This window comes from Zingiber officinale, chromosome 10B, assembly GCF_018446385.1.
Source record: "Zingiber officinale cultivar Zhangliang chromosome 10B, Zo_v1.1, whole genome shotgun sequence".
Taxonomy (NCBI): domain Eukaryota; kingdom Viridiplantae; phylum Streptophyta; class Magnoliopsida; order Zingiberales; family Zingiberaceae; genus Zingiber; species Zingiber officinale.
In genome coordinates this window covers 7,609,466-7,633,784 of record NC_056005.1, presented here as the reverse complement: position 1 = coordinate 7,633,784, position 24,319 = coordinate 7,609,466, and the positions used below count along the sequence as shown (strand labels likewise).

Here is a 24,319-nt window from a genome sequence, read left to right as displayed (position 1 = left end):
ATTTCTCTTTCCTGAAATTGTTGTTTTTTAAAAATCTCCCTCTCTCTATTCTTCAATGTTTCTTCTTCAGTGCATCTCTGGCGAGCAAACTTTTCCTTTTCATTGCATAGCTGCTTCAGATCTTCTTCGAGTGTCAATCTACTGTTACCTAACAATTCCCACTCTTTCTCAGCTTTGATCTGATCCTGTATCAACTCTTCCTTTTTATTTTCAATAGCTTCTTTCAGTGCATTAATCTTTGTTTGATTTTCCTCCTCTCTATGCATCATATTTTGCATTTTGCTTTCCAGAAATTGCTCTTTCTTTAAAATCTCCCTCTCTTTATGCTCAAGTGCAATATCTTTATGTGCCACCTCATCTATTTTCCTTTTTCTCTTTTTGTCTGCCTCCAACTCAAACTCCTCTAGTTTGTCTTGTAAAACACAACTATGGCAATCAATGATTTTTTGAATCTTCACCTTCAAAGGTAATTTGGAAAGGGCACAGAAGCTGGATATGATGGACTCTACAAAAGCAGGTGAATCCAATGGAGTTTGGATTATAATTCAACAAACAGAAGCCCAACTACCCCAGGAATAACTCATGAAAATAATTGTACAGGATTAACTTTCCTAAGTTTATTGCAAAAGGGCTTTGGCTCCACTCTGTTTAGTCATAGATCTAATATTCATGAACATTGATTTGCTCAAACTCAACTGAAGTTCATTTGAAGACATGCTACCAATCAGTCAGAACTCAGAACCAGTATAATAGATATCATAAATCAGACATCAAAATATTTTACATCTGACTTCAATGGTTAACAAAACCCTTATTCTGTCATGTATATTTGAGTGGAGAGAAAAGATCAACATAGATAATTCCAAACAGCTGGGTTTAACAAGGCTGGTTGATGATGTTGATGTAGTGGTGATTATTATATGTCAATTTGATGGCAAACCTGAAGCATGTAAAAGATCACAATATCGTATGACTATCAACGTAATGGAATATTTTACATCATGGTGGTTGCTTTCTTGATCTTGAGATTCACAATCAAGGTGACTGTTTGTCATTACAATTAGAAGGTCATAAAGAAATTCAGTCTTGAATGGTGAAGTACTGGGAAGTAAAATTTATGTACATAAGAAGGGAGACAAATACAGAAGCTGACTGGCTGGCCAAGGAGGGAAGAAGACTACAATGCAACTATGTGTTGTTCCAATCCCCCCAAGGGGGCCAAGGGAGTTTGCCAGTTTCAATGTATTATCTGGAAAGAGTAGAGATGCAATAGGCAATGGTTAAGTCAATAATATTTCCCTCAGGGCACATTTCAACATAAAAAAGAAACAATGACAACATTTAAGGTTTCAGCAGGTACATCAGAACATCACGTACAGTTTGTCCTATTTTTTCGCTGATACTTGGATGTGTCAATAAACTGTTCCATAAATTTGGACCGATCCAACAAACAGTCAAAGGCTCAGTACTTCAAACCTTCATCAAAATATCCAAAGTTGAATCTCAATGTTGCACAAATTTCCAAGAAATATCAATGTAACAGATTTGAAGGACAAGCCAAGAAAATCTGAAATTCTGGAATAGGCACTTACTCTTTCTCGGTTAGTTAAGTGTTCTTCAATCTCAAGTAATTCCTTCTCTTTATTCTGTAGAAACTGCTGCTTGACAAGTGCTTCCTGCAATTTTTAATCAGATCAACCAATAAAGATGGAAAAAAGAAGATAATGTATTCAACATATCAGAAGGGAAGACCTGTGCTTTAGCATCAAAATCTCTAAGCCTCATGCACATATCCTCCTCTTTGGATTTTAGTGAAACATTTGAATTCTCCAAGGCTTTCCATGCCTCATCAAGTTCTTTTTCTTTCTTTCTACAAGTATTATCTCGTTCATTTGCTTCCATCTGTCTCTCATCCAACAAGTTACTCCGCTTGGCAAGACTCTCCTGGTTGCCCTGCACCTCCTGTTCCAAAGCTCGCAAAACCTGTCTCTGGTGAGCAAGTTCCTTCTCAATCCCTTCTTTTCTAGATGGTAAATTCACAGTTACATGCACGGCCATTGAATTATGAAAATAAATACTAATGTTTTTCCATGCAATAATTAGGTCTTAAACCTCTGGACAGGAAATGCATACTCTATCATGAAGGATGAAGATTCGATAGAAAGTTTGAGCTGACGAGTGTCCACATCCTCTGATCTTCTATCCAACTCTGAGCTTCTCTGACTAACTTCTGCAAGTTTGGCATCAAGAAAGTCCATCTTTCCTTTAAGTTGAAAGTATTTGTCCTCAACAATGGCCTCAAGAGCATGTGCTTCAGACATCTTCTTCTGATATTCCAATTTAATCTCGGCAGTTTCTACATGCATCTCATTCAAAGCCTTCTCGAGCTGAAATTTTCAGAAAAATATACAAATAGAAGAATGGAAAGATGAATAAAAGGAATATTAGAACATTCAATCAGAAAGAAATATGATAAGGTAGAAAAACAAGAGGCAATGAGAATGCCTTCTTTACACAAAAGGCCACAATTGTACATTGATACCCTATCTTTATTATGAACATCATGTAGAAAATACACATTATCAATATATCATTAAGCCAATTGAAGTAGTACCAATCATTTTTTTTCTCTATAACCAGTGCACATACATACATGCAAACATATAATGATGGATAGATACATGCAAACACATAATGATGGATAAACACAGCCTGAAATAATAAAAATAAACAAAAAATTGAAATAGGACTCTAGTTTAGATATTAAGCTTTTCCTTTGCTTATCTGTCAAAAGAACCTACTAACATACAGATCATCTTACATACGAATAGTGAGCTCACTCCTATGAGCACATAGACTCGACAGTTATCATTGTAAATCCAACAATGATTGAGAAATGATCATATCATCTGGATTTATCCATCACTGGTCTTTGCTACATCATTCAAGATCACACAATGAATCCAATCACTCAAATGAACTGAGATATCTGCCTTCCTATTTGTATCATTCTATGACTGCACATACTTGTATATAACCTACATTGTGCATATACATATTTTTCAATGAAATTTCAAACTTCTACACATTTGCCAACCCTTACATATTTTCGTAATTAGTGAGGAAAACAGTCAACTTCAGATTACATATTTCATCAATTCCATCAAATTAATTATTCAAAGTTTCCATTTTTTCATTCCAATTATTTGCAAACTCAATCCTTTGTTTTTCCTCTTCATGTCCTTACATTTAAATCCAAAATAGTTACATTATATGCAATCTTTCTCCTAAAATTGTTCAAAATATTATCAACGACTGTCTCTCTCAGAATGTTAAGATTACATTGTGTCTCTTCTAAAGGATATCGATGTACATTCTAATAATTGTTGTTTTCAATAACATGTGCACCAGGAAGTGCCAGAAAACAGGAAAATCTAGCACAAATAAACCAGCACACAAAAGCCAATAATAAGTGAATTTTTTTTAAAAAGTAAAACTTAGATTCATGCCACTGTTTCAGAGAACTAAGAAAAAAAATATAAAGTTACAGATAATTACTTCTCATAACTTCTTTTGCAATTGTAAACAATAAGCAGATAAAATATAATTGATAAATCCAGTAATTTCTTACATTAGCAATAGACAGCCGCTGAAAGTCCATGGCTCTCTGCATATTACCTTCTTTCTTTTCAAACTCAGAAATAACAGCCATATGCTCTGCTTGCATATTCTTTTGGAATTGCTGTGCCTCAAACAGTTGTTTGGTAAGATTTTCAGCTTTAGCTGCTAATTCATTTTTCTCAATTAAAAGAAGACCCATATGATGCTGGTACTGATAAAGCTGAACAAAATAACCCAGTCAAATTAAAATAAACTACATCATTACCTAGTAAAACAGTTCAAAACAAATAAAATATCAAGCTAACTAACTACAACATATCTTAAGTGGCACATAAGTCAAAGGATAGATGGCATTAAACAAAGATGAAACAAAACAAGTTGATGTACTTTGCTCAGGAGTTGACTTCAGCAAGTGTAGCAGAGTGGCTCCGATAAGAAACATAAATGCTGAAACAGCCCAAGGACAAAATCCAACAAGCAAGAATGATCGCCAATAACAATTTTGATAAATTGAATTTATTATTTCCACTGGATTCTGCATGGCAGCAGACTCGATTCTTAGTCAACTTTATCATATTTATAAAGCATAAGACCAACTAACTAATTGTGAATTTCACTTTTTCATAACTAATTTGTTCATGAAAGTTGGAAGTTCAAGTTAGATCAGAAAGGTTAGGTGATAATTATAAATTACTCTTGATTTTTTTTCCTTAAAGCATTTAAGTGTTTAACGAATATTTAATTGTATCAATAATATAAAGCTAAGTATTAAATAATATTTCGACAATAATGCATAGTGCCTGCATAATGCATATGCACTATGTATTTCCCTGATCATTGTCACTTGCATATGTTTTTAGAACCTTTATATTTGAAATCTACTTGGTGCTAACTGTGGGGGGAAGTTCACGAATATATTAAACATAATTTGAAATGGATCACTCTTTGGATCAGGAGATCGATACATACAAGTAAAAACTCAACCTTCTACATGGATATGATTCTGTAGTTCCAGATAAACATCTTTTTAAAATTCATTGTATAATTTCGAGTTCGAGGAAAATTGGCTTCTATCCTATTTAGGATATCATTCACTTTTTATCTCATTGTAAAGTGTTTCTTCTAATAGCATTTTGCACCAGATCTTCATGTACCCTTTTCGAACCTATGGTACATCACACCCAATATGATAAAGGAAATTTGCGTTGCCGTAGATCCTTCCATGAAATCATGGAAACCATATATTAACGCAATAGTTAAGAAGAAATGCGATGAAACCCATCTTGAGAATAAAAAGAACAAAATATGGAGCCTACGAACCTCTTTCTCAAGCTCTGATATCCTTTGAGCGAGTGCCTCCCTGTCCCTCTTCTGCAGCACGGTCTCATCATGAAATCCCACCTCACTGAACTGCCTTCTCACCTCCGCCTCGCTCTGCCTTTCACGAAGGTCCTCATCCTCCCTCCATAAAGAGAGCACAGTTGACTTCCGGACCAAATTCCCGACCACCATCTCGATTCCCTTCCCCTCGCCAGGGACCACGCCACTAAAATTACCAGATCTCACTGGCGCAAACCCATTCTTCCTGACCAGACTCTCAGATAGAAAACAACCCTTTTTCCCCTCGCAAGCATCTCGGTTCCCCTCCTCCATAACTCCGCGAAACGGAATCAACTCACAATCCGAAGACCTACATGAATCGCGAAGGAGACAGAGACTTCCACACGAAGAGGGAGGAATCGAAACAGTTTCGGCCGCTGAAGAACCCTAAATGCGTTTGGGGAGCCCGAAATCTCTCTCTCTCTCTCTCTCTCTCTCTCAGACTGAAGAAGAAAGGGCAGGGATGCCTGGTCGACCCTAACACGACAAAAGCAAACGGCAACGGACTTAACTGTAAGATTTTGCAAAGACAACCCTGTATGTTTAATTTATTTATTTGATGGAACTTTTACGTGAAGCCGCCCTTCCCGTCCTGACTCCTGAGTAGATGATAATTGTTTTCCAACGTTCAAGGTCCCTAGAGAAAATCTTAAATGAGGATAAAGATCCCTAATTTATTGAGAAAATCTTAAATGAGGATAGAAATCCTTAATTTATTCAGAAATATAGATGAGTTTAGAGATTTTTTTTAGAAATGAGATAGGTTTGGGACCGGTATAAAAATATTATCTCTATCTCTGAATCCGTTTTGAAAATAATAATAATAATATAAAATTAATTTAGAAATGAAAACGAAGATAAAGATTTGATTTGATAGTTCAAATTCAGAGATTCTCTTAATCTGAAAAAGTAAAGATGAAGACAGAGAAAGAACTGGAGATGGCAAATTTATCTCCACCTCGCTCTATTGTCATTCCTACTATATTGAATTTTCATATAGCACCTCGAACGATCTTTTATTTTCATATGAATCCTACTTAACGCAGCTGTCTAATTCTCTGCTTCCTTAATTATGCTAATGATGTCCATTCATTTAATTTAATTAAAGATACAAATCTTACGTCATCATCACCATCTGGTAACAGAGGATGTACATCGATGCCGCATCTAACTTTTATTGGATATATTTATCATTACTGGTAATTCCTTCATTTGCAGGTGGCGACGAGGACCTTCCTCGGCGGCAAGGACGGCCGGCGGCCATGCAGTGTCGCCAGATTGTCCAAGAACAGGACGTCGCCCTTCTCCCACTTGAACTGGATGCTCTCCTCCTCGATGATCTCGCCGCATCGCCGCACCACGTGCGCCGGGATCTCCGACCCGTCCGCCAGCTCCGCCGAGCTGATGTCCTTCCCGTGCATCCCCACCACCGTATTGAACCACATCCGCCGCTCCTTCCGCCCCGGGAACACCCGCGTCAGGGGCCGCGGCCCCAGGATCGTCTTGACCCCGCCGTCCGCCAGCCACTCCATATCCATCCCCAACGCCTTCGCCCTACAAATTCGACGACCGTCATGATGCATGATGATTCAATACGAATTTATTCAAAAAAAAAAAAAAAACAAACAAACACCTTCTCTGTGCTTCGACGGGATCAGATGTTCCGAAGGCGTCTTCCCAGCCTCGGCCGCGCATGGACTTGGTGTCGTTGTTGCTCGGAGCGGTGAAGGTGTACCTATTAATTTTTAATTTTGTCATTAGAACAAAATTAACAAAATTAAAATTTTTTTTTGTTGCATAGATTGGATATTTAACCTGAGTCCCTTCTCCTCCATCTCCTTGACGTGCTCCGGGAACTCTTCTATCATTTTCTCTGTCACTTTAAAGCTCGGCACGAACGGCGTCTCGCCGCCCTCCGGCGGCGGCACCTCGCAGAACAGGATCACCTTCCCCGGAAACTCCTTTATCTGATTATAGAATCAAAAAATAACTCGACCAATTAATGCTGCTTCGTTTAATTTCAAGGTAATCGATCGGTTAGTTACCAGGACCATCTCGTGGTGGTAGTAGATGAACTCGGAGAGAGGGCCTTCGTTGGCGGTCCAGACGCGCTTGTGGATGTGGGTCCGGGGCGCCGGGCCCACGTAGCGGATGTCCTCCCACCCGAAGGCCTCGACGATGTCGTTGAACTCGACGGCGTCGGCGACGTCGAAGCCCCGGAGGAGCACCGCGCTGTGGCGCACCAGCTGCTCCTCGAACCATGCCCTGTTCGCCGCCAGCGCCGCCACCAGCGCCTCCGCGCTGCTCTTGCCCGGCCCCGACGAAGGCCGCAGCACAAGCGGTATTGCCTCCCCGTCCACCACCTTCTGCCCCTTGCACGCCCCCACCTCGAATGCGCTCACCTCGCTCGCGGGCGCCGCCATCTCTGAAGCTTGATTAACTAACTAAATTACCTGGCAGCGGTTAATAATTAGTTGGTGAATCTGGGCAGCACTATTTATATACGGGATTAACATCTAATTAATTGCCTAAACGATAACCTTCGACGAGGACAAAAATGCGTTAGCCGTTAGCCATTGACGGAGCACTTGAGAGATACCATTTGTCTCGTGCTTTGGATTTTATTATTATCCTTTCACTTATTCAATAGCTTTGGAAATAAAAATAGAAAATTAAGAATTAATCAAATAGATAAGTTGGATCAATGCGCATTGGATTTGACTAACCTTGTTTGACACGACACATCTTTTAGCAATGCAATTAGTTGCATATATTATATTTGAAGGTCAAGTGTTTTTGTTCCAGTTGGCGTAGAACGACGATTCTGATTACAAGTATCGATGGGTACGTGTCCATAATATAAGCTGAATTTGGATAAGAATCATAGTGTTTAACTCCTAGTTACTTGGACGGATTTGGAGACATTTGTTACGATTGATCCATCAGAAAAGACAGGAAAGAAGCAACAATCTACGATTAAGGTATATTAATCCATCAAAAAATTATCATTTCTTGTGTATTTATATTTATTATCTGTTGTTTGTTAATTCGACCGCACATCCAGTTCACTTATTTTATTTATTTGCATTCTAAATTTAAAATGATATGTGGTAAGTGGAAGTGATAGAAAATATTCCACCTTTTAAATTATAGAATGCATGAAATAAGATGGAATCCAAAAGTTGGAACCAAATGGAGAAAATGAACCATACCTATTTCATTCCACCTTACCGAACCAAGCACAACATTAAGTTCTATAATAAATTGATACCAATAGATCAAACACCTAAAGCAACTTTAGAAGTGTACCTAGTTTCTCAAGGCAACTCAAGGAAATTCAAGACTAAGTATGCCATTTTAGGACAAGCAAAAATTAAGAAATATGGAGAAAATACAAATGGTATTCCAGCGTCTTAGCTCTTTCTGCACCAGTGTTTCATGTTCAAATTGATCGCTGAGTATATTGGACGTTTTTATCATTCATTAATAGAGGAGGAAAAAATAGTTCACAGTATGAAGTTGAAATTTGAAATGATCCACAAAACAAACATTGCGAATGCGCATAACAGAGCATGCTGAGACATTAAATTAGATGACACTCGGACGACAGGTCCTTTCGATATGCCAATGCGAACTTCCATCTGTGAACTTCCATTCCGTGGTGCATGTCGAGTGGTCTAAAGTTTCTGAATCTTGTGGCACTGCAAAAAAGATCAATAGATCAAACTTTAGACCATGAAACATGGGGAAAACGTGGTAGTGAAGAGAATGAGAATGATTTCATGGTAAAGCAGCATTTCCACACCTTCATGTGATTATCCCTAACATTTAATAGAAATAATACAAGTGCTGAACAAAAGCCAAAAGAATATATGATCCTTCAAACTTAGATTCAAATTAAGTCAAGCAATCAAACTTGATATGAACTAACACCACCATATATTTGACCTGTACCGGATGCTTTGGCTAAGGGGTGGGTCATTCATTCCTTATGTTGTCCTTTGTCAGCAAAGGTGGACTAGATGCCTTGCGCCTTGCGTCAAAGTGAGGTCAGGATGTGGTAGGCCAAAGTGTATACTAATGGAGTCTAGAAGCCATAAGCTATATGTAGCTACTTGTTACAAACCTGTTTTAATCAAACTTGGTTATGGACTGTTTAGACAATGAAGGACAAGAATGAAACTATGCTAAAGATGGCCAGAGTGAATTTTGAAGTAGACCAGATTGGCTTAGACGCTCATTGGAGCTTTAGTATCCATCCTAGGAAGATTTCTTGTCAGATGCATCGATGGCCTAATTAGGGTTTAGTCCATGGGAGGTGTGCCAGACTGGTGCAAATTGGACAACCTTTTTCAATAGGGAACCACATCGGCCCTTCAATATTAATCGACAACTTAGATAGGGCAACAATGTGCTGCAAAAGTATAACTAGTAATAGGGGGTGGGAAGGGAAGAAAACTTTACCTAGGGCTGCAAACGAGTCAAGCCGCTCATGAGCCGCTCGGTCAAAGTTTGGCTCAAGCTTGATTTTGACCAAGCTTGAGCTGGCTCGTTTAGTATTCAAGCTGAGTTCGAGCTGCTATAATACTGGCTCGATGGCTTGTCGAGCTTTTTCGAGCCAAGCTATATGTATAATATATGATTTTTATTTATTCATGTAACTATTAATAAGTTTAGTGTCATTACGTAATTAATGATAAGTACGGGTAAAACTGTAAATTTTAATAGTTTATTTTTAAAATCTAAATCCAATTCTTAAATTCTAATTCCTAAGTTCCTAAATATCAGATTTTAGCGACTCAACCCTAATTTCAACTCTCAACGCTCGAGCCTCTCAACCCTCACCCTTCGTCGCCGCCTTCTCGACCATCGCCACCTACTCAGCAGTCACCATTGTTCCTACTCAGCAGTCGCCGCCGCGCATACTTAGGAGTCGCCGCCGTGCCTACTCAGCGTCTCAGCCGCACCCTCAGTCGGGAACAAACCTCTTGCATGCGTTTATTTTTTGGTGAGTTTTCGGAAAACACTATGTTCTATGCGTTTCTTGTTTCTTCCTGTTTCTTGATGCCATAAATGCACAAACTTGGTCATTCAAAAGATCCACAGTCTAAACTCCACCACCGAACCCCCAAATTTAAAAAATAGGGTTGAAGAACAGATGCAAGGTTTTCAAATTAAGCACAGTTTAATTCTCCTATTGGAAGCTAAGAACTATTACTAGTATTTATTAACACATTAACATAACGAATTTCACCCATGATGACGATACAAAATGGTTAGAAAATTATTTATCTTTTCAAGCTATTTTTACACTCTAAAGATTATAAATCTAAAGAATAAAAGAAACTGAAAAGATGTTATTGTATTATTTTCTAAACTTCAATTATTTCCATATGATAACGATATTCCAGAAATGCAATTTGTTCTCCTTAAAGCTTAATTGGTTGTTATTTTTATTTTTTTTTTAAATTCAGACAAACTCTATGCATTATAAATTACAAAAACATATTGACGTGAATCACACCTTTGTTTGTAGATTATCTTTTCTCTTCTTATTATTGTTTGAGTTTTTTATAATTTATTTGGCAATTTTTTATCTCTTGATCAGTTATGTCGGTAGAAGAGTCATCTATTCCACTTACCATAAATAGTGTCATAGCTGAAAGTAATGAGGTTAATCTTGAGATCAACAAGGAAATTGACACAGCTGGTCAAGAAACACAAGAAAATGCTGAAGAAAAAGAGGAAGAGGGGTTCCAAACAAAGAAAAGGAAAAAAATTTCAGAAGTTTGGAATGATTTTGACACAGTGGATGGATCAAAGAAAGCAAAATGTAAACATTGTCAATCTCTTTTTACATTGGGTAAATCAGGGGCCACATCAAGTCTTTTGAGACATAGATTAAATTGTGTGAAGAGAAAAATTAATTTGCGAGCAGCTGAACAACAAACAAAGTTGAGTTTTTTGCCCACTAATTCAGTTTCACCATCCATTCTTACTTTGCATTCTGGAAATTTGACATGGAACAAATGAGGGAGGCAGCTGCTCATTGGATCATGATACATAAATACCCATTTGCCATTCTTGATGAAGAGGGACTCAATTTAATGATGAGGCGTGGAATGCTGGAATGGCAAAAAATTAGCAGGACGACATGTCGATCAGATTGTATGAAAATTTATAAGATTGAGAAAAAGAAGTTGAAGAAAAGTCTTGAGTGCGTTGATAAAATAAGTTTGACAACAGATTGTTGGAAGTCAAAGACTCAAAAGATTGAATACATGGTTGTCATTGGGCAATGGATTGATTCTTGTTGGAATTTACAAAAGAGTTTTAAGTTTCATTAACATTCCATCACCAAGGGGAAGTCTTCAAATTTCCAATGTCATTTTCAAGTGTATGAAAGAGTGGGGCATTGAAAACAAGATTTTGACTATTACAGTTGATAATGCTTCAAATAATGATTTGGCTATTTGATATATGAAAGATAACATTCAAAGGTCAAGAACATTGGCATGTGAAGGAAATTTATTTCATGTTTGTTGTTGTGCACATATCTTGAACTTCTGCGTTCAAGATGGATTGAGGGAGATTGAAGATATTATCGGTAATATAAGGGAAGTGTAGAATATGTAAATCGTTCAGAGGCAAGACGTGTGCAATTTGCAAATGTGTGTGCAACAATTACAGTTGAAGGATAAAAAATTCATTCGTGATTGCAAAACTAGGTGGAACTCGACTTTTGAGATGTTAAGTTGTGTACTCAAGTTTAAAGAAGCTTTTAAGATGTTCAAAGAACGTGATCCCTTTTATGGTTGCTGCCCTCAAGAAGGAGAATGGAATAAAGCTCAAAAGATTTGCTCACTGTTGGAGGCTTTTTGGATAGCCACACACATTATTTCAGGAAGTAAGTATCCTACTTCAAATTTATTTCTTCAAGAAGTTCAAAAAATAAAGTCAGCATTGGATATTTATGCACAACATGAAGATTTGTTTCTTAAGCAACTAGCTAGCAAAATGAAAGAAAAATTTGACAAGTATTGGGGCGACTATAATTTATTGATGGCTACAGTTGCTGTGTTAGATCCAACCAAAAAAATGCTTGCGGTTGAATTTTGCTTTCCTAAGCTTTATACTGAATTGGATGCCTCTAAGCATATCTCAAAAGTTAAGGAGATAATTAATTCTCTTTATGAGTATGTTGTTGAAGAAACTAATAAAGGAGCACCTCATTTATTTGAGTTTGAGAGTTTTGGTTCTTCAAGTGCTAGAAGAAGTCAACAAAGTTATGTGTATAATTGGGATGATTTTGATGATTATTGTGCAAAAGTTGAAATTTCGGAGACTAAGAGATCTGAATTAGTCGATTATCTTGAACAGAGTCATCTAAAGAAGAATGAGATTCTTAAAAATTTTTCGTGTTTAGAATGGTGGAGGATGAATAGAATGTAGTATCTAATATTGTCAAAGATAGCAGCTGATATTTTAGCTATTCCAGTGAGTTCAGTGGCTTCAGCAGCAACATTTAGTGCAGGGACAAGAATTATTGATTCTTATCATTTATCTCTCTCTCTAGACACAGTGCAAACTCTACTGTGTGGGGGTGATTGGCTTCGACATATACATGGACTGAAAAAGAAGACTAAAGTAAGTTAAATTTCATTATTAGCTTTCTAAGTTACATACTAATGTATTTAATCGCTTATTTATCTAATTTTTACTTTTTCAGAAAGCTAAAACTTATCAAGAAATTTTTCTTCCATTATCTACCTTTTAAAGTAAGTAAGATTTCAGTTCTTTGTTTAACATGTGTTTCCAGTGTAATTATTGTGCTACTACAGTTAAGCTTAATATCACTTCATATTATTGAATGCAGATTGTGCTATTACAGTTAAGCTTAATATCACTTCATATTATTGAATGCAGATTGCAGTATAGGTGGTATGATTGAGAATTTGAGATGGAGATGAAGATATTGATTGTTGCAGAAATTTAGTGTTTTGAGCAGTTTGGGTGATTTGAATTTGGAATATCATGTTTTTGGATTTGGTTAATTTTGTTGGGAATTTGAGATGAAGTTTGATATTTTGGCAACAAGAATAGTGTTTTATGAGATAATTGTGTTTTTGATTTATGTTTTTTTATTATCTGAGACTAAGAATCTGAGATTTTTGTGTTGTGAATTTGTGATGTTCAAGTAGTTTTCTTTTATCTCAGAGATGAATAATTGATGAATTTGTGATGAGCATTATTTATTTAAAGTTGTTATTGTTTGATTTACAATATAAAAAAATTACAGTAAAATTGGCTTAGGTTATGACTCTGGCTCGAGCTCGAGCTCGAAAGCTTGAATTTAATTCGAGCTTTTCAAGTCGAGCTCGAGCCTAGGATTAAATGATCGAGCCAAGCTCGAGCTTAAATTTATAAGATTGATCGAGCTCGAGCTCGAGCTCGAGCCGAGCTAACTTAAATCAAGTCGAGCTGAGCTCGAGCCAAGGTTGGCTCGAGCTCGACTCGTTTACAGCCCTAACTTTACCCATAACCTGCTCAATTTCAATCCCTACTAGAATCAGTACAACAGAACAGAAACATCCTATTGGAGACTACATTGAACAACCATTGTTAATGTCATAAGAACATAGTAGAAACACTAGAAAACTGTTAAAATTAGACATTGAAAATGATTTAACAGTATAGAACTTGTGGAGAGAGAAAAATGCATACAATTGAGAAAATCTTCAAAAGCAAAATCATCTAAACCACCAGTGAGAGCCTCATATCCTAGCATAGATGATGGCAAAGCTCCAGGAGGCCTTTGGAATCTGCAATAATGATGATGCAAACCAGTTGGAACTTGGAACACACAGAAATTTGGTTGTTATATATTAAAAAGCAAAATTGTGTGTACATTATTAGTATCAGTGCATGGTGAGACTCCAACGTATCTACAAGTGTCTCCCATCGGGCATTGACTCTATTCCAAAAGTATATACAACTGGATACCCACCAGATGTTGACTTCTGTTCCAGTGTATACAACTAAGCCGTCAGTTATTGACTCTATTCATATTGAATGTGTTGTTTGGTTAGTATTGACCCCATAATCCAGCTGAATATTCTCAGTGAATATGGAACCAGAACTCTACAACAACAACAACAACCAAGTCTAACTTGTCTTTCTGCTTCCACTATTTGCTAATTTAGCTCAACTTGATTCATAATTGCAGATATCCATATTACAATACTATGCTTGGAGAAAACTAAACATTCATAACATTTTGTCTTCTGCTTCTACTTTTCTGTTAGGAACTTCGGGTATAACCAAAAAAGCTAACTAATACAATTAACATGTTTAGGGATGCCCATTATATCTGAAAAAATTATCATGCAGAACCAAGATGTATTTAGCGCCAAATCTAGAAAGTGCATCAAGTGAATGGTCTAGTAAATCTGAGGTCAAGCATTAGCAACAAAACCCTTTCTTGTATTAGAACTACATGAAATGAATATGGCTTTTTTCCTGCTAAATTGCTAATTTTTTTTATTTTATTAAAGTTTTTGATATTTAAAATCATTGGCACTGCTCAAAAGAAATAAGAAATATTGAGATCATTAAAAACAAGCTTAACTAAGTTGCAACGACAAGACAAATTTTCATGTCAAACAAACTAATGACTCTCAGCAAACTAGGAGAAACTGAATCCATGAACTTAGGGAATCTTAAAGGGCCAATTCACACACTTTACAGTGCGAGGCTTTTAGTTCAGGCAGAAATACAAGCCCTTTTCACTCACACAAAGAAAACATATTTATAAGCCATAAACATTTCATAATCCAAATACCCTCTGCATTTATTCAGGATGGTGTATGGTCTTCATCCTTCCATCTCATCAAAATTATTTTCTATTTTATTTTTCTTCTGTTGAAAAGATGATAAAAGTAGTTCAAGTCTACGCAAAACCTAGAACATAAGGTTTACCCCATTCTCCACTCTGTTAGACAAGTTTGCATGTTTCAATGCAAGAATTTAAAGCCAATATTGATCATTAACTCTAAGATTTTACCAGCATCCTTGAGCGTGCAAATGAGTTACTGGTGATAAGAAAATGATGGCAAACTTTATTATTCTTCAAGATTTAGCGCACACAATATTTAAAGAGGTAATATAGTAAGTAAATTGTGCACATAATATTTAGGAATGGAACAAATTACAGCAGAAAAAGTATCTGATTTTGCTAAAGACAGAATGTATGGCAATAACTGATTTTTAGGCAATAAAAAGCAACGACTGCCCTAGAGAGAATTTGAGTGTCGAGATCTCTCCTCAAATTGAGAGACGATTCATAGGTGAGGTCCAAACCGTACCGCTTTGTATCCTCCCAAAATCTACTTGCCTGGTAAAAATCAGAATCAAAAGCCGGACGGCAGGAACAGCAACAAAATCAAGATGAGGATTAGGGTTGATGCATGATCAGTGCAGGACATGAAAATTAAGGAATAAATCAAATTCAAAAGAAGGGCTACGGAAAGGTGGCTTACGGACTCCTGAAGGGATTGAAGTGGGTAGGTTCCAACGATGTCACCCTTGATGGTGTGCAACTAGAAGCAGAGGACGTCGTGGTTCGCCGCCACCTCACACTCAACCACAGATTTCAACAACATTGCTTCCCTGGTTTCGCTTCACCTTCGGCTCCGCTCCCTTTTGTTTGGTTCAATTTTTAGGCCAACGAAGGTTTTTATTTCTCCAAGATGCTTGGGGAGGAAGTTCGCCGCGATTCTGTCTCACACCATTTTTTAAGGCAAAATACCAATACACACACTCATTTTTTCCTTAATTAAAAACATGAGTCTAGCCTTAAAAAAGTATTAATTAATAAGTTCTAGTGGATCGGCTCTTCGGGTGACAACAATACTGGTGAGCCTCAGTAGCACTGATGGTCCATCGCATGCTTATCAACCTCAATAAAAATAAAAATGCAAGTTATTTAGCAGAGTTTTGACTACTTCAATGGCAGACTGATCCTGGAGATCAAAGTTGGGTTGGACCACCAAGCAAGCAAATATTAACAAAATTGATCAGACCGAGCCTCCCTGAGGTTCATCCACCTTAGGAAAGTTAGGATCTTCAAAGTTAACAATACTAACAACACCCTACTCTTGTGAGGCAGCTGGTTGGATGATTTGATGAACTCTTGCTTGTCGACCTCAACCTAAATGCTACTATTTTGCAAAATACTGAGTACTACTTCAATAACACAATTATCTCAAGGATGAAAGTGAGGTTGGATCAAGCAAAACTACTACTGAAAAACTATCACTCAATGGAACACTCACTCGTTGCCAAGATCATTTACAGCTAAGAAAGGATATGTACCGACTTTGAATTGAAGCTGATTTTTGAACTCATCAAGCTGATTTTTATTCTGATGGACAAATTTTGAGGTTCAAAGCCATCTTTAAGTTACTGATATCCTTCATTTAGTCTTTAATATTATTTTTTATTTTCACATGGAATATGTCTCAACAACTTTCAAGAAGTTTTTTTAGCTCATGAAGTAATTCTGAAATCACTCTAAAAGGGAAATTTTGATATTTAAAGGCATCCTAAGGTTATTTTTATTATGTATCTTAATATATATTTTGATCCGATTTTGGTTTATTTATGTTTTTTATTTTGATCTATTCTATTGCTTGTCTTTTCAATATTTATAGTTTAAAATTAAGTGAATATTAGATGTTAAGCAAACCTCTGATTCATCATGTGTTTTAGCAAAACAGAATGGCGTTAAGCATTGTACATGATAGTAGAATCAGTGCATCTCCCTATTGCTTAGATTCTAAAGTATAATCCTAAACATTTATCATATAAGTTAAATTTCATAGTCATAGATATAGATAATTTTTCATCGTTAATTATCTTTATCTAATCCTGAAATCCCCACTAACAGCTAAAATGATCTAATGACACACTAGGTTAAACAAGTGTCATGTTTTAGCTTTAATAGTTGATTAAAAAAAAATCTCGTAGATGTGTAACAAGGCAAAAGTGGTGATCATTGTATGGAACTGGAAGGTACACAAGACACTGAGTGTTGTTCCAACGGTGAGTGGCTCGAGAGGAAGCTGACCATTTGTTGAAGAAACTTCTCAATTTGATTTTTAACATGGTCTTCAAGTGTTCATGTCCAAGTGGATCAAAGCAAACAAATAATGAAGTTTGAGTTGCAGATTCACATCAAATCTTATGAATTTTCCATGATTGCCATTTTACCGGAAGGGTGTACAAGTAATAATTCATTTGGCCTATTGGTTTGGCGCTCTTAAGTATTTCAGATGTCAAAACAGTTCAAAGTCAGTGAGAAATTTGTACATGTTTGGTTGAAGGGAATTCCATTCGTGATGAAATTTGGTGGAAATATTATTTCTGTGTTTGGTCACAAAATAATGATGGGTTAACAATTTTGATAGAATTGCTCCCAGGAAATTGAAGAGATGTAAGCACCATCAGCACTAGTGCCACTAAAACTAAAGTTAAATAGAGGTGGTAATTGTGAAGCAGATGAGCATGACAGAGACAATTGGGACTGGCTATGATTGTTACAGTGCTCCAAGAATGAATTGCAAGGATACAAAAAAATATATATTGCTATTTTAACTATAATTGTCAGAACCATACAATTATACGAAAGTTATCAAAGAATGCCAATTAATTTGATGCTTGTGTAAAACTGTAGAGAAAGAATATATTAAGATTAAGGTTTCAAAGTATCATATTTAGCAGAGATCCAAGGCCTACAATATCCAATTCAACATTAGAAACAAGCATGGAGCCAACAGAACATTCATGTTATCCTAAAATTATAACACGGCATCTATCAATTTTGGGAAACGGCAATCTATAATTTGCATCCCAACAGAAGAATAACGAATTGTTGATCTTGATGCATAGCCTAATTAAAGGTATCAATAGAATTGAGAAAGTAAAGAGTAAAATACCTGATAGATGATCAATTTGACGCAATTGTCTGATTTGCTTTTTGTCATGCTATCTTCTTGTTCATGTTGGTGACCAGCTGCCTCATCTGATACCTCCAGTAGAGGAAAATGGCAAACCCCAGCCCAATCAGCACAAACAACCACACCGTCTCATCTTCTCTTTCCTTACTCCACTCCACCTCCTCTATCCTACTCCCCTGTTCTTCTAGACCCTCGTCCGCCGGTGTCACCAGCACGTACGCACGCCGCCCCTCCCGCACCGCCACTGCCGTCGCTCGCCACCCTTCCTCCACCGCGGCCTCGTCCTCCAACCCCGCTTCGGACCACGCGTCCCTGCTCCGCAACCACAGTGCTCCAGCACCTCCGCGAGCCACCACCGCCCCTCCGTCCGCCCGCAATGCGATTCCCTCTGCCGCAGAAGCAAGCGCGCACTTCCTTCGCCACTCTGCCCTCGTCGTCTATCCTGAATAGCCTCGCGGGAGAGAAGGTCGTAGGCAGAGAGAGCGGCGGGATTGGTTAGGGCGACGAGGAGGATGCAGCGGCGATGGTCTACGGCGAGTGCGGCAACCGACGACTGAACAGGGAGAAGGGGTCCGAAACGAGGGTTTCGATGACGCCAGCGTCGGAGACGGAGGAGACGACAACCGGAGAAAGGCGGGACCCGACGAGGAAGTGTCTCGCAGTGGGGTCCCACGCGAGGGCACGAGGGTATCGGAAGGCGAAAGGCACGTGATGACGTGGCGGCCTCTCCCGAGAGCACCGCAGGTGAGGAGGGCGAAGAGGAGGAGGGAAAGGAAACATGGCCGCGGAATGTTGGGGAAAGAAGAGGAAGAATTCGACATGGTTTGGCTTATGCGCCTGCGCAAAGAAAGTGGCGAGCGAGAGAAACGAAGTCGCTAGTTTGTTACGGCTCTCGTGGAAATCATGGACCGTCTGTTAGTTACGAGATCAGACTTGGCCAAAGATGAAATCAATCTGCTTGAATCAGTGTATTATTACTCTTAAAATTACGTCTTTTATTATTAAAGTTAGATAAAGTACCAAGAAATAAATAAGAGGATGCAATAAGACACCACTCAAATGAAATATTATTCTCCTTGTCAATTACGAAATGAATCGAGCAAATGATTTGGTACCAGACCTACTCCATCGACCGGTGCCATTTTCGAACACTTTCTGTAGAAAATCACGTATATTTCCATTTCCCATCAAGTCGAATGCGAAAGATATATTAACAGAAATGAAGTGGATTGCCAAACGAATTGTAAATCGAAATCAACACACACACCCACACCCACACCAAACGGTCGCTTATGCGTCACAGCTTTTAATTAATTCCGATCGAGCTCGGTTAGTGACTATACTTAATCGACGGCTAGTCTCGGTCTGAAGGAACTGTGTGGTGTGGGCCCAAAGTTAGTTAAAGATTTAAAGAAGAAGCAAACATAATGGGGCTCCTATTCCTTCGCGAAATGCCAATGCATATGTAACACTCTCAGCAAGCTTCTTTTTTTTGTTAGTTTGTAACGTACTCTTCCACGCTAAGGGAACTAGCTAGGACACATAATCATACTACCCCCCACTTTTAACAAACCCTTCCATGGCTAATGCTCATGAGCATGCATTTCGATCGTTGTGATTTGTGTGAGACCGATTCCTGTAGCAGTGGCCTTGTTATTCCGAACTAGGCTGGCAGAGGGATGAGTTGGTGACACTGTTATTTAGAAAGCTGGTCGGATGTGCCAATTATTGGGCGTACAAATTATTAGTCCTGCGATAAAAATTGAGTCATTAAAACGTGAAGGAAATTGTTACATAAATTAATTGATTGGTGATTTCTTGCGAAAGGGCGTATTCGAGATATTGCAATAAATGGAGGTAGAATGGAAGAATATAATTTGACTCCGTTACGAAGCGTTGGATGACGGTTTTGCCATTTCGGTGCGGGGAGAGACGGAGGTCAAGTTCCGTTTGGATTCCGGTTCGGGTGGCCTTGGTCTCCTCCGTGTCCGCACTGGCCACATCATCCACACTCGCTCGCCAAGTCGCCATCCCTCTCGATCTATAAATAGCCAGTCCGCTACCCTCCTATATACATTTCTTGAACCGCCTCATCGGTACACCCTACTCTCGGCGAAGGTGAGTGACCTTCTGCTTACAGCTTATGCTCCGTCTGCAATCGAGCTTTGGTGATGTAATCTTTCTCTCTATTTTGTTTTTTTTTTCCATCTTCTTTTTCAGATCTACTTCTTTTTCTTCCCAGCTTAGTAATTTGTTTTGACGATCGATGGTTTAGTGTGTTTTTGTTGAATCTGCCGAGTTTTCTTTGAAAGATTGATCGATCAGATCGTCACAGCTTTCTGGTTAGTTTTTAAGATGCATTTGTTATTCTAGATATTTTTCCTCTGTTTTTCCGTTTCCTGCGTATTGGATGGACCTTACAGACCTTATGATCGCTGTTTATCGGAACTTTTGATCTCTGGCGCTGGTCCGACCTTATTGGATTAGGCTCTTGTGTTTTTGTTTTCTTGTGTGTTAATTTTCTTGATTTTTTTTGGGGTTCGTCTCCTTTGTGGAGACAGTGTTCGACACAGATTGATGCAGCACGAGCTTGCTTCCTCAACCAATGGCGACTGTCTCGGCTCTTCAAGCGCATCTGCGCCATTCTCTTTTTCAGATCGTCAATCCCTTCCACCTTCATACCTCAAGGGTGATGGAAATCTCTCTTGCCCGTATTCTATGCTCTCAAGCCTTGAGGATACCAATTCCCATTTGGACCCTCTGCTCCCTGCCTCTGGCTCCGTGTCCATCTTCCCTTCCCAGATCTCTTTTGACAATCCAGAGGAATCCGCTTCTGGAAACGAGGACCGCTTCTACCTCTCCCGCCTCGCTCTCCAGTACCAGCAGATGATCGAGCGCTATGACATCTGTTTTTCCCACCTCCGCGACGCCACCAATGAGGTGAAATCTCTTCTACAAGAGAACGCCTCCCTCCGGGCTGCTAACGAAGAGCTCGCCAGGCGGCTTGGCCTCTTCGTAGGAAAGCACTCTGGCGGTCGCGCTTCAGCGTCTGCCGATGCAGCACTCGCTGAAGAGTTTCGTCGCTTCGGATTGGCCGAACAGCCAATCCCCGGAGAGAGCCCCACGAGTGTGCTCGCCTTCCAAGCTAGCGTAGGGGGCGGCGGCCAAAACTGGTTTGCGCGGCCACCGGTGGCGGAGAAGCAGGTCTCGCTGCCCAAAAGCATCTCGATCCGGTCGAGCGGTTACCTGAGGCTGAATCAGGCCGGAGGTTCTAGTTCGTCTTCGAACCGCAACTGCCGGTTTAGAACCTCTAATACCTCGATGGTTCCTTCGGTGAGTATGATTAATTATTCCCTACGCCCTTTACTTCTGGAATTTAGCATTTTTATTTTTTGCCCACTATATATAGCTAGCTTTATTTACTATGTCATGGTATTGTCGTTAAAAATATTACAATTCTATTTTCGGTGGCTTGGTAATGATTTGACAAACCTTAGTTCTAGGAGTAACTTGAATGTTTACTGCATTTGAACCTATTCATGTTATGTGATCATAATCATCAGACGGTTAATATAGGATCATCCATCATACCATTTGTGTTTTTTTTTTTATCTTAAATAACCATATATGTATATAGTATTGCTTAAGGAATATTTTGAGAATATTGCACTGTATTTATTTTTTGTGTTTTTATTTCTCTATATGGTATCTCGTAGGTCCATAACTTGATGTATATAAGTTTTATTTACTTTCTTTAGCATTTTTTTTTGTGTTTTTGTCCGAACTTATCTAATAATTGTTTAAAACAATTTAAACCTCGAAGCTTGTAGAATGGTATCTGGGTTATGCAATAGAGTACTAGAGTTATAATTTTATTAAAAACAACTTTGATTAAAGTTTAGATATTAATTAATAGTCTTAATTTTTTACGTATTTTATAAGAATGAGACTCCCAAATAGTCTAATCATATATTTTTTACGTATCTTAATTGAATGATAGAATGAGACTTCCAAACCCCGAACTAATACTATCTATCATTGCTATTATTATTTCATATAAATTAGATGATTATAATCCAATACGGTATCTCCTTATTGCTGTCACAATCCTGCATATTTTCCTTAACTTGTCTCTACGTACTCATTACTCTACTTGTTTTCTACCTGGCCCATTCCCTAATTCACTATTTTTGGCTCAATGACAAAGCAGCAGCAGAGCATGTACGTCGATGAAGGGAACAACAAGAAGAAAGCTGAGAAGGGAGGAGAGAACCAAGAAGGTGGAGAGGGAAGCGGTAGCAGTGGATCACTGGAGTTAGAGGTCTACCACCAGGGTATGTTCAAGACCGAGCTCTGCAACAAGTGGGAGGAGAGTGGGTTGTGCCCATATGGCGGACACTGCCAGTTCGCCCATGGCATCGCCGAGCTCCGCCCCGTCCTCCGCCACCCCCGATACAAAACGGAACTCTGCCGCATGGTCCTCTTCGGCGATGCCTGCCCCTATGGCCATCGCTGCCATTTCCGCCATTCCCTCTCGCCTGCTGATCACCACCGCGTCCTCCGCCGCCCGAATTAGAACAAGATCTATTCAGCATTATATCTTCCTCAAATTTCCCTTTCTACGTGCATAGTAGCATAAATCCGAACCTAATTAATGGCAATAAATAAAAAAACGAACACAAACTGGAACTCGTAGCTTCTTTTCCTAGAAAAAGTTATAGCAATACAGAGTAATAGTACAATGATTTGAACAAAATTAATTGGTCAGGTGACCGGCCATGGGAGTATAATCAGAGAACAAAATTAATTGTTTGTATATAGGATTTGTTCAGTACATGTTCTTGATCAGGTAAACATATGTAGTTATAATCATGAGATATACATTCTTCCTCGTAAAGCAATGGTCGATGAGATTTGATGGTGCTTATGTTCATTCTGGAAGAGACGTAGAGACATCACATCATTGCAACATTAGCTGCTATTTTTCTTGTTGTTTTCTTTCAATAATTCCCTTTTTTGCAACTACTCAAACTTCTCCACCAACCTAGAGTAAAGATCGAAACATGTTGATTCCCTTTCACGCAATGTATTTGTTTTGTAACTCCCTCTTCTACTTCCATGATTTTTTTTTAATGATATGTGTGAAGCCCCCTGCCTTTCACCTGCATCCTCCCCACTATCCGGCTTTTTTGGCTGTGTCAGTCTGCTTACTGTTCAAAAGCTGTGGAGTCAATTTGTTTATCAAGATCAAAAAGACCTTGCCCTTCAAATGCCAAATAATTACCCAATGTACGAAAGGATCCGAGATGATATCAGAATTTGAACCACTTGGAATCAAATATCGGTAGCTCCAATTAGACTGTGACATGGGTAAAGAATGCAGTACAGTCGCCAAAGTGATATATTGGCCAAAATGAGCTCGATTCTTAAACTGAAGTGCGTCCAGGAGCTGAACCTGAAGGAGGTTAGTTAAGTTCACTAGCTCTTTCATCCAATATGCTTCCATGTGATGGTTAATTTTGATTTACTTCCTCCTAATGATATAGGACAGTTGAGGGACCATCAGTATGACGAATTTTATCTTTTACTGAACAAGCTCTTTCATCCAAATTTTACATGATCTTTTGGAACGCACGTACGCCAGGCAGGCTCATGTCCCAGAGGCACATGCATTGTTTGAGCTGATCGAATCTTGTTGCCTTGTTTGAGTCATAAACTATGTGCGACTTAATGAATTCAAGTACTCCGTTAAAAAAAAAAAACAATTTCCCTGAAAAGAAAATTACAATCAACAGCATTAATTTAGACACTTAATACATGGATTCACAATACTGACACACGAAAATTACAATTAATCCTTTGCTTTTTTTAGGTTCGACACAGAAGCTTGCGAAGAAGTGAATATGGTATATATTATTAATTATCTATTTAGTTGCTGCTCAAATGATCATCCACACGAGAATGCGTATAACTTGATTTTGGTTTGATCTTATAAACTGATGATTGAGTCAATTCTATGACTATATAGTTCAGAATCCCAATCCATTTAAGTCCCGGGCAATGGTGTCGGGTAGGGCAACTTCTCGAGTCTCAGCTTCAGTAAATTAATGGATGAATATTTTTTAATGGACAGTTGACTTGAGAACACTGATCTAATGGATCATTCGTCATGAATATTTTCTGATTTATCTTAGTTGCCAATAGAAATTTCTGTGGGATCGGACTATGCACCCTAGGATTAATCCAAGGACCTAATGTCAATTAAAAAACCTTAATCTCACTCCGTTTCAATTTTAGGTGGA

General features: G+C 38.4%; 3 protein-coding genes, 1 long non-coding RNA gene and 1 pseudogene across 11 annotated transcripts; 1 reads left to right on the top strand and 4 right to left on the bottom strand.

Annotated features, from left to right (window-relative positions):
* Positions 1-327: 327 nt before the first annotated feature.
* LOC122029368 (nuclear matrix constituent protein 1-like) lies at positions 328-5,474 on the bottom strand. 7 transcript variants are annotated; one of them, XM_042588330.1, is made up of 7 exons: positions 4,942-5,474; positions 3,632-3,841; positions 2,113-2,387; positions 1,753-2,023; positions 1,593-1,676; positions 1,361-1,476; positions 328-1,249 (listed from the first exon to the last, which is right to left on the bottom strand). In XM_042588330.1, the coding sequence occupies exons 1-6, from the start codon at positions 5,272-5,274 to the stop codon at positions 1,471-1,473; spliced, it is 1,179 nt and encodes a 392-aa protein (XP_042444264.1). In that variant the 5' UTR covers positions 5,275-5,474; the 3' UTR covers positions 328-1,249; positions 1,361-1,470. The 7 variants fall into 7 exon arrangements, with proteins under 7 accessions (XP_042444264.1, XP_042444266.1, XP_042444262.1 ...); XM_042588332.1 differs by having other exon boundaries at positions 328-505; XM_042588328.1 differs by having other exon boundaries at positions 1,378-1,476.
* A 615-nt stretch (positions 5,475-6,089) lies between these two features.
* Positions 6,090-7,437, bottom strand: LOC122030208 (clavaminate synthase-like protein At3g21360). Of its 2 annotated transcripts, none has more exons than XM_042589383.1 (4): positions 7,047-7,437; positions 6,817-6,968; positions 6,635-6,736; positions 6,090-6,555 (listed from the first exon to the last, which is right to left on the bottom strand). In XM_042589383.1, exons 1-4 carry the CDS (start codon positions 7,422-7,424, stop codon positions 6,210-6,212), a joined length of 978 nt encoding a protein of 325 aa, XP_042445317.1. In that variant the 5' UTR covers positions 7,425-7,437; the 3' UTR covers positions 6,090-6,209. The 2 variants fall into 2 exon arrangements, with proteins under 2 accessions (XP_042445317.1, XP_042445318.1); XM_042589384.1 differs by having other exon boundaries at positions 6,635-6,715.
* Positions 7,438-8,375: 938 nt separating this feature from the next.
* LOC122030261 lies at positions 8,376-18,040 on the bottom strand. The gene is made up of 3 exons (XR_006125372.1): positions 17,997-18,040; positions 13,726-13,823; positions 8,376-8,702 (listed from the first exon to the last, which is right to left on the bottom strand). It is a non-coding gene; the product is annotated as an uncharacterized LOC122030261 (long non-coding RNA).
* LOC122030260 lies at positions 18,041-18,904 on the bottom strand (annotated as a pseudogene).
* Positions 18,905-20,112: 1,208 nt separating this feature from the next.
* Positions 20,113-23,049, top strand: LOC122029880 (zinc finger CCCH domain-containing protein 9-like). The gene is made up of 3 exons (XM_042589021.1): positions 20,113-20,135; positions 20,579-21,350; positions 22,228-23,049. The coding sequence occupies exons 2-3, from the start codon at positions 20,595-20,597 to the stop codon at positions 22,591-22,593; spliced, it is 1,122 nt and encodes a 373-aa protein (XP_042444955.1). The 5' UTR covers positions 20,113-20,135; positions 20,579-20,594; the 3' UTR covers positions 22,594-23,049.
* The last annotated feature ends 1,270 nt before the right edge of the window (positions 23,050-24,319 follow it).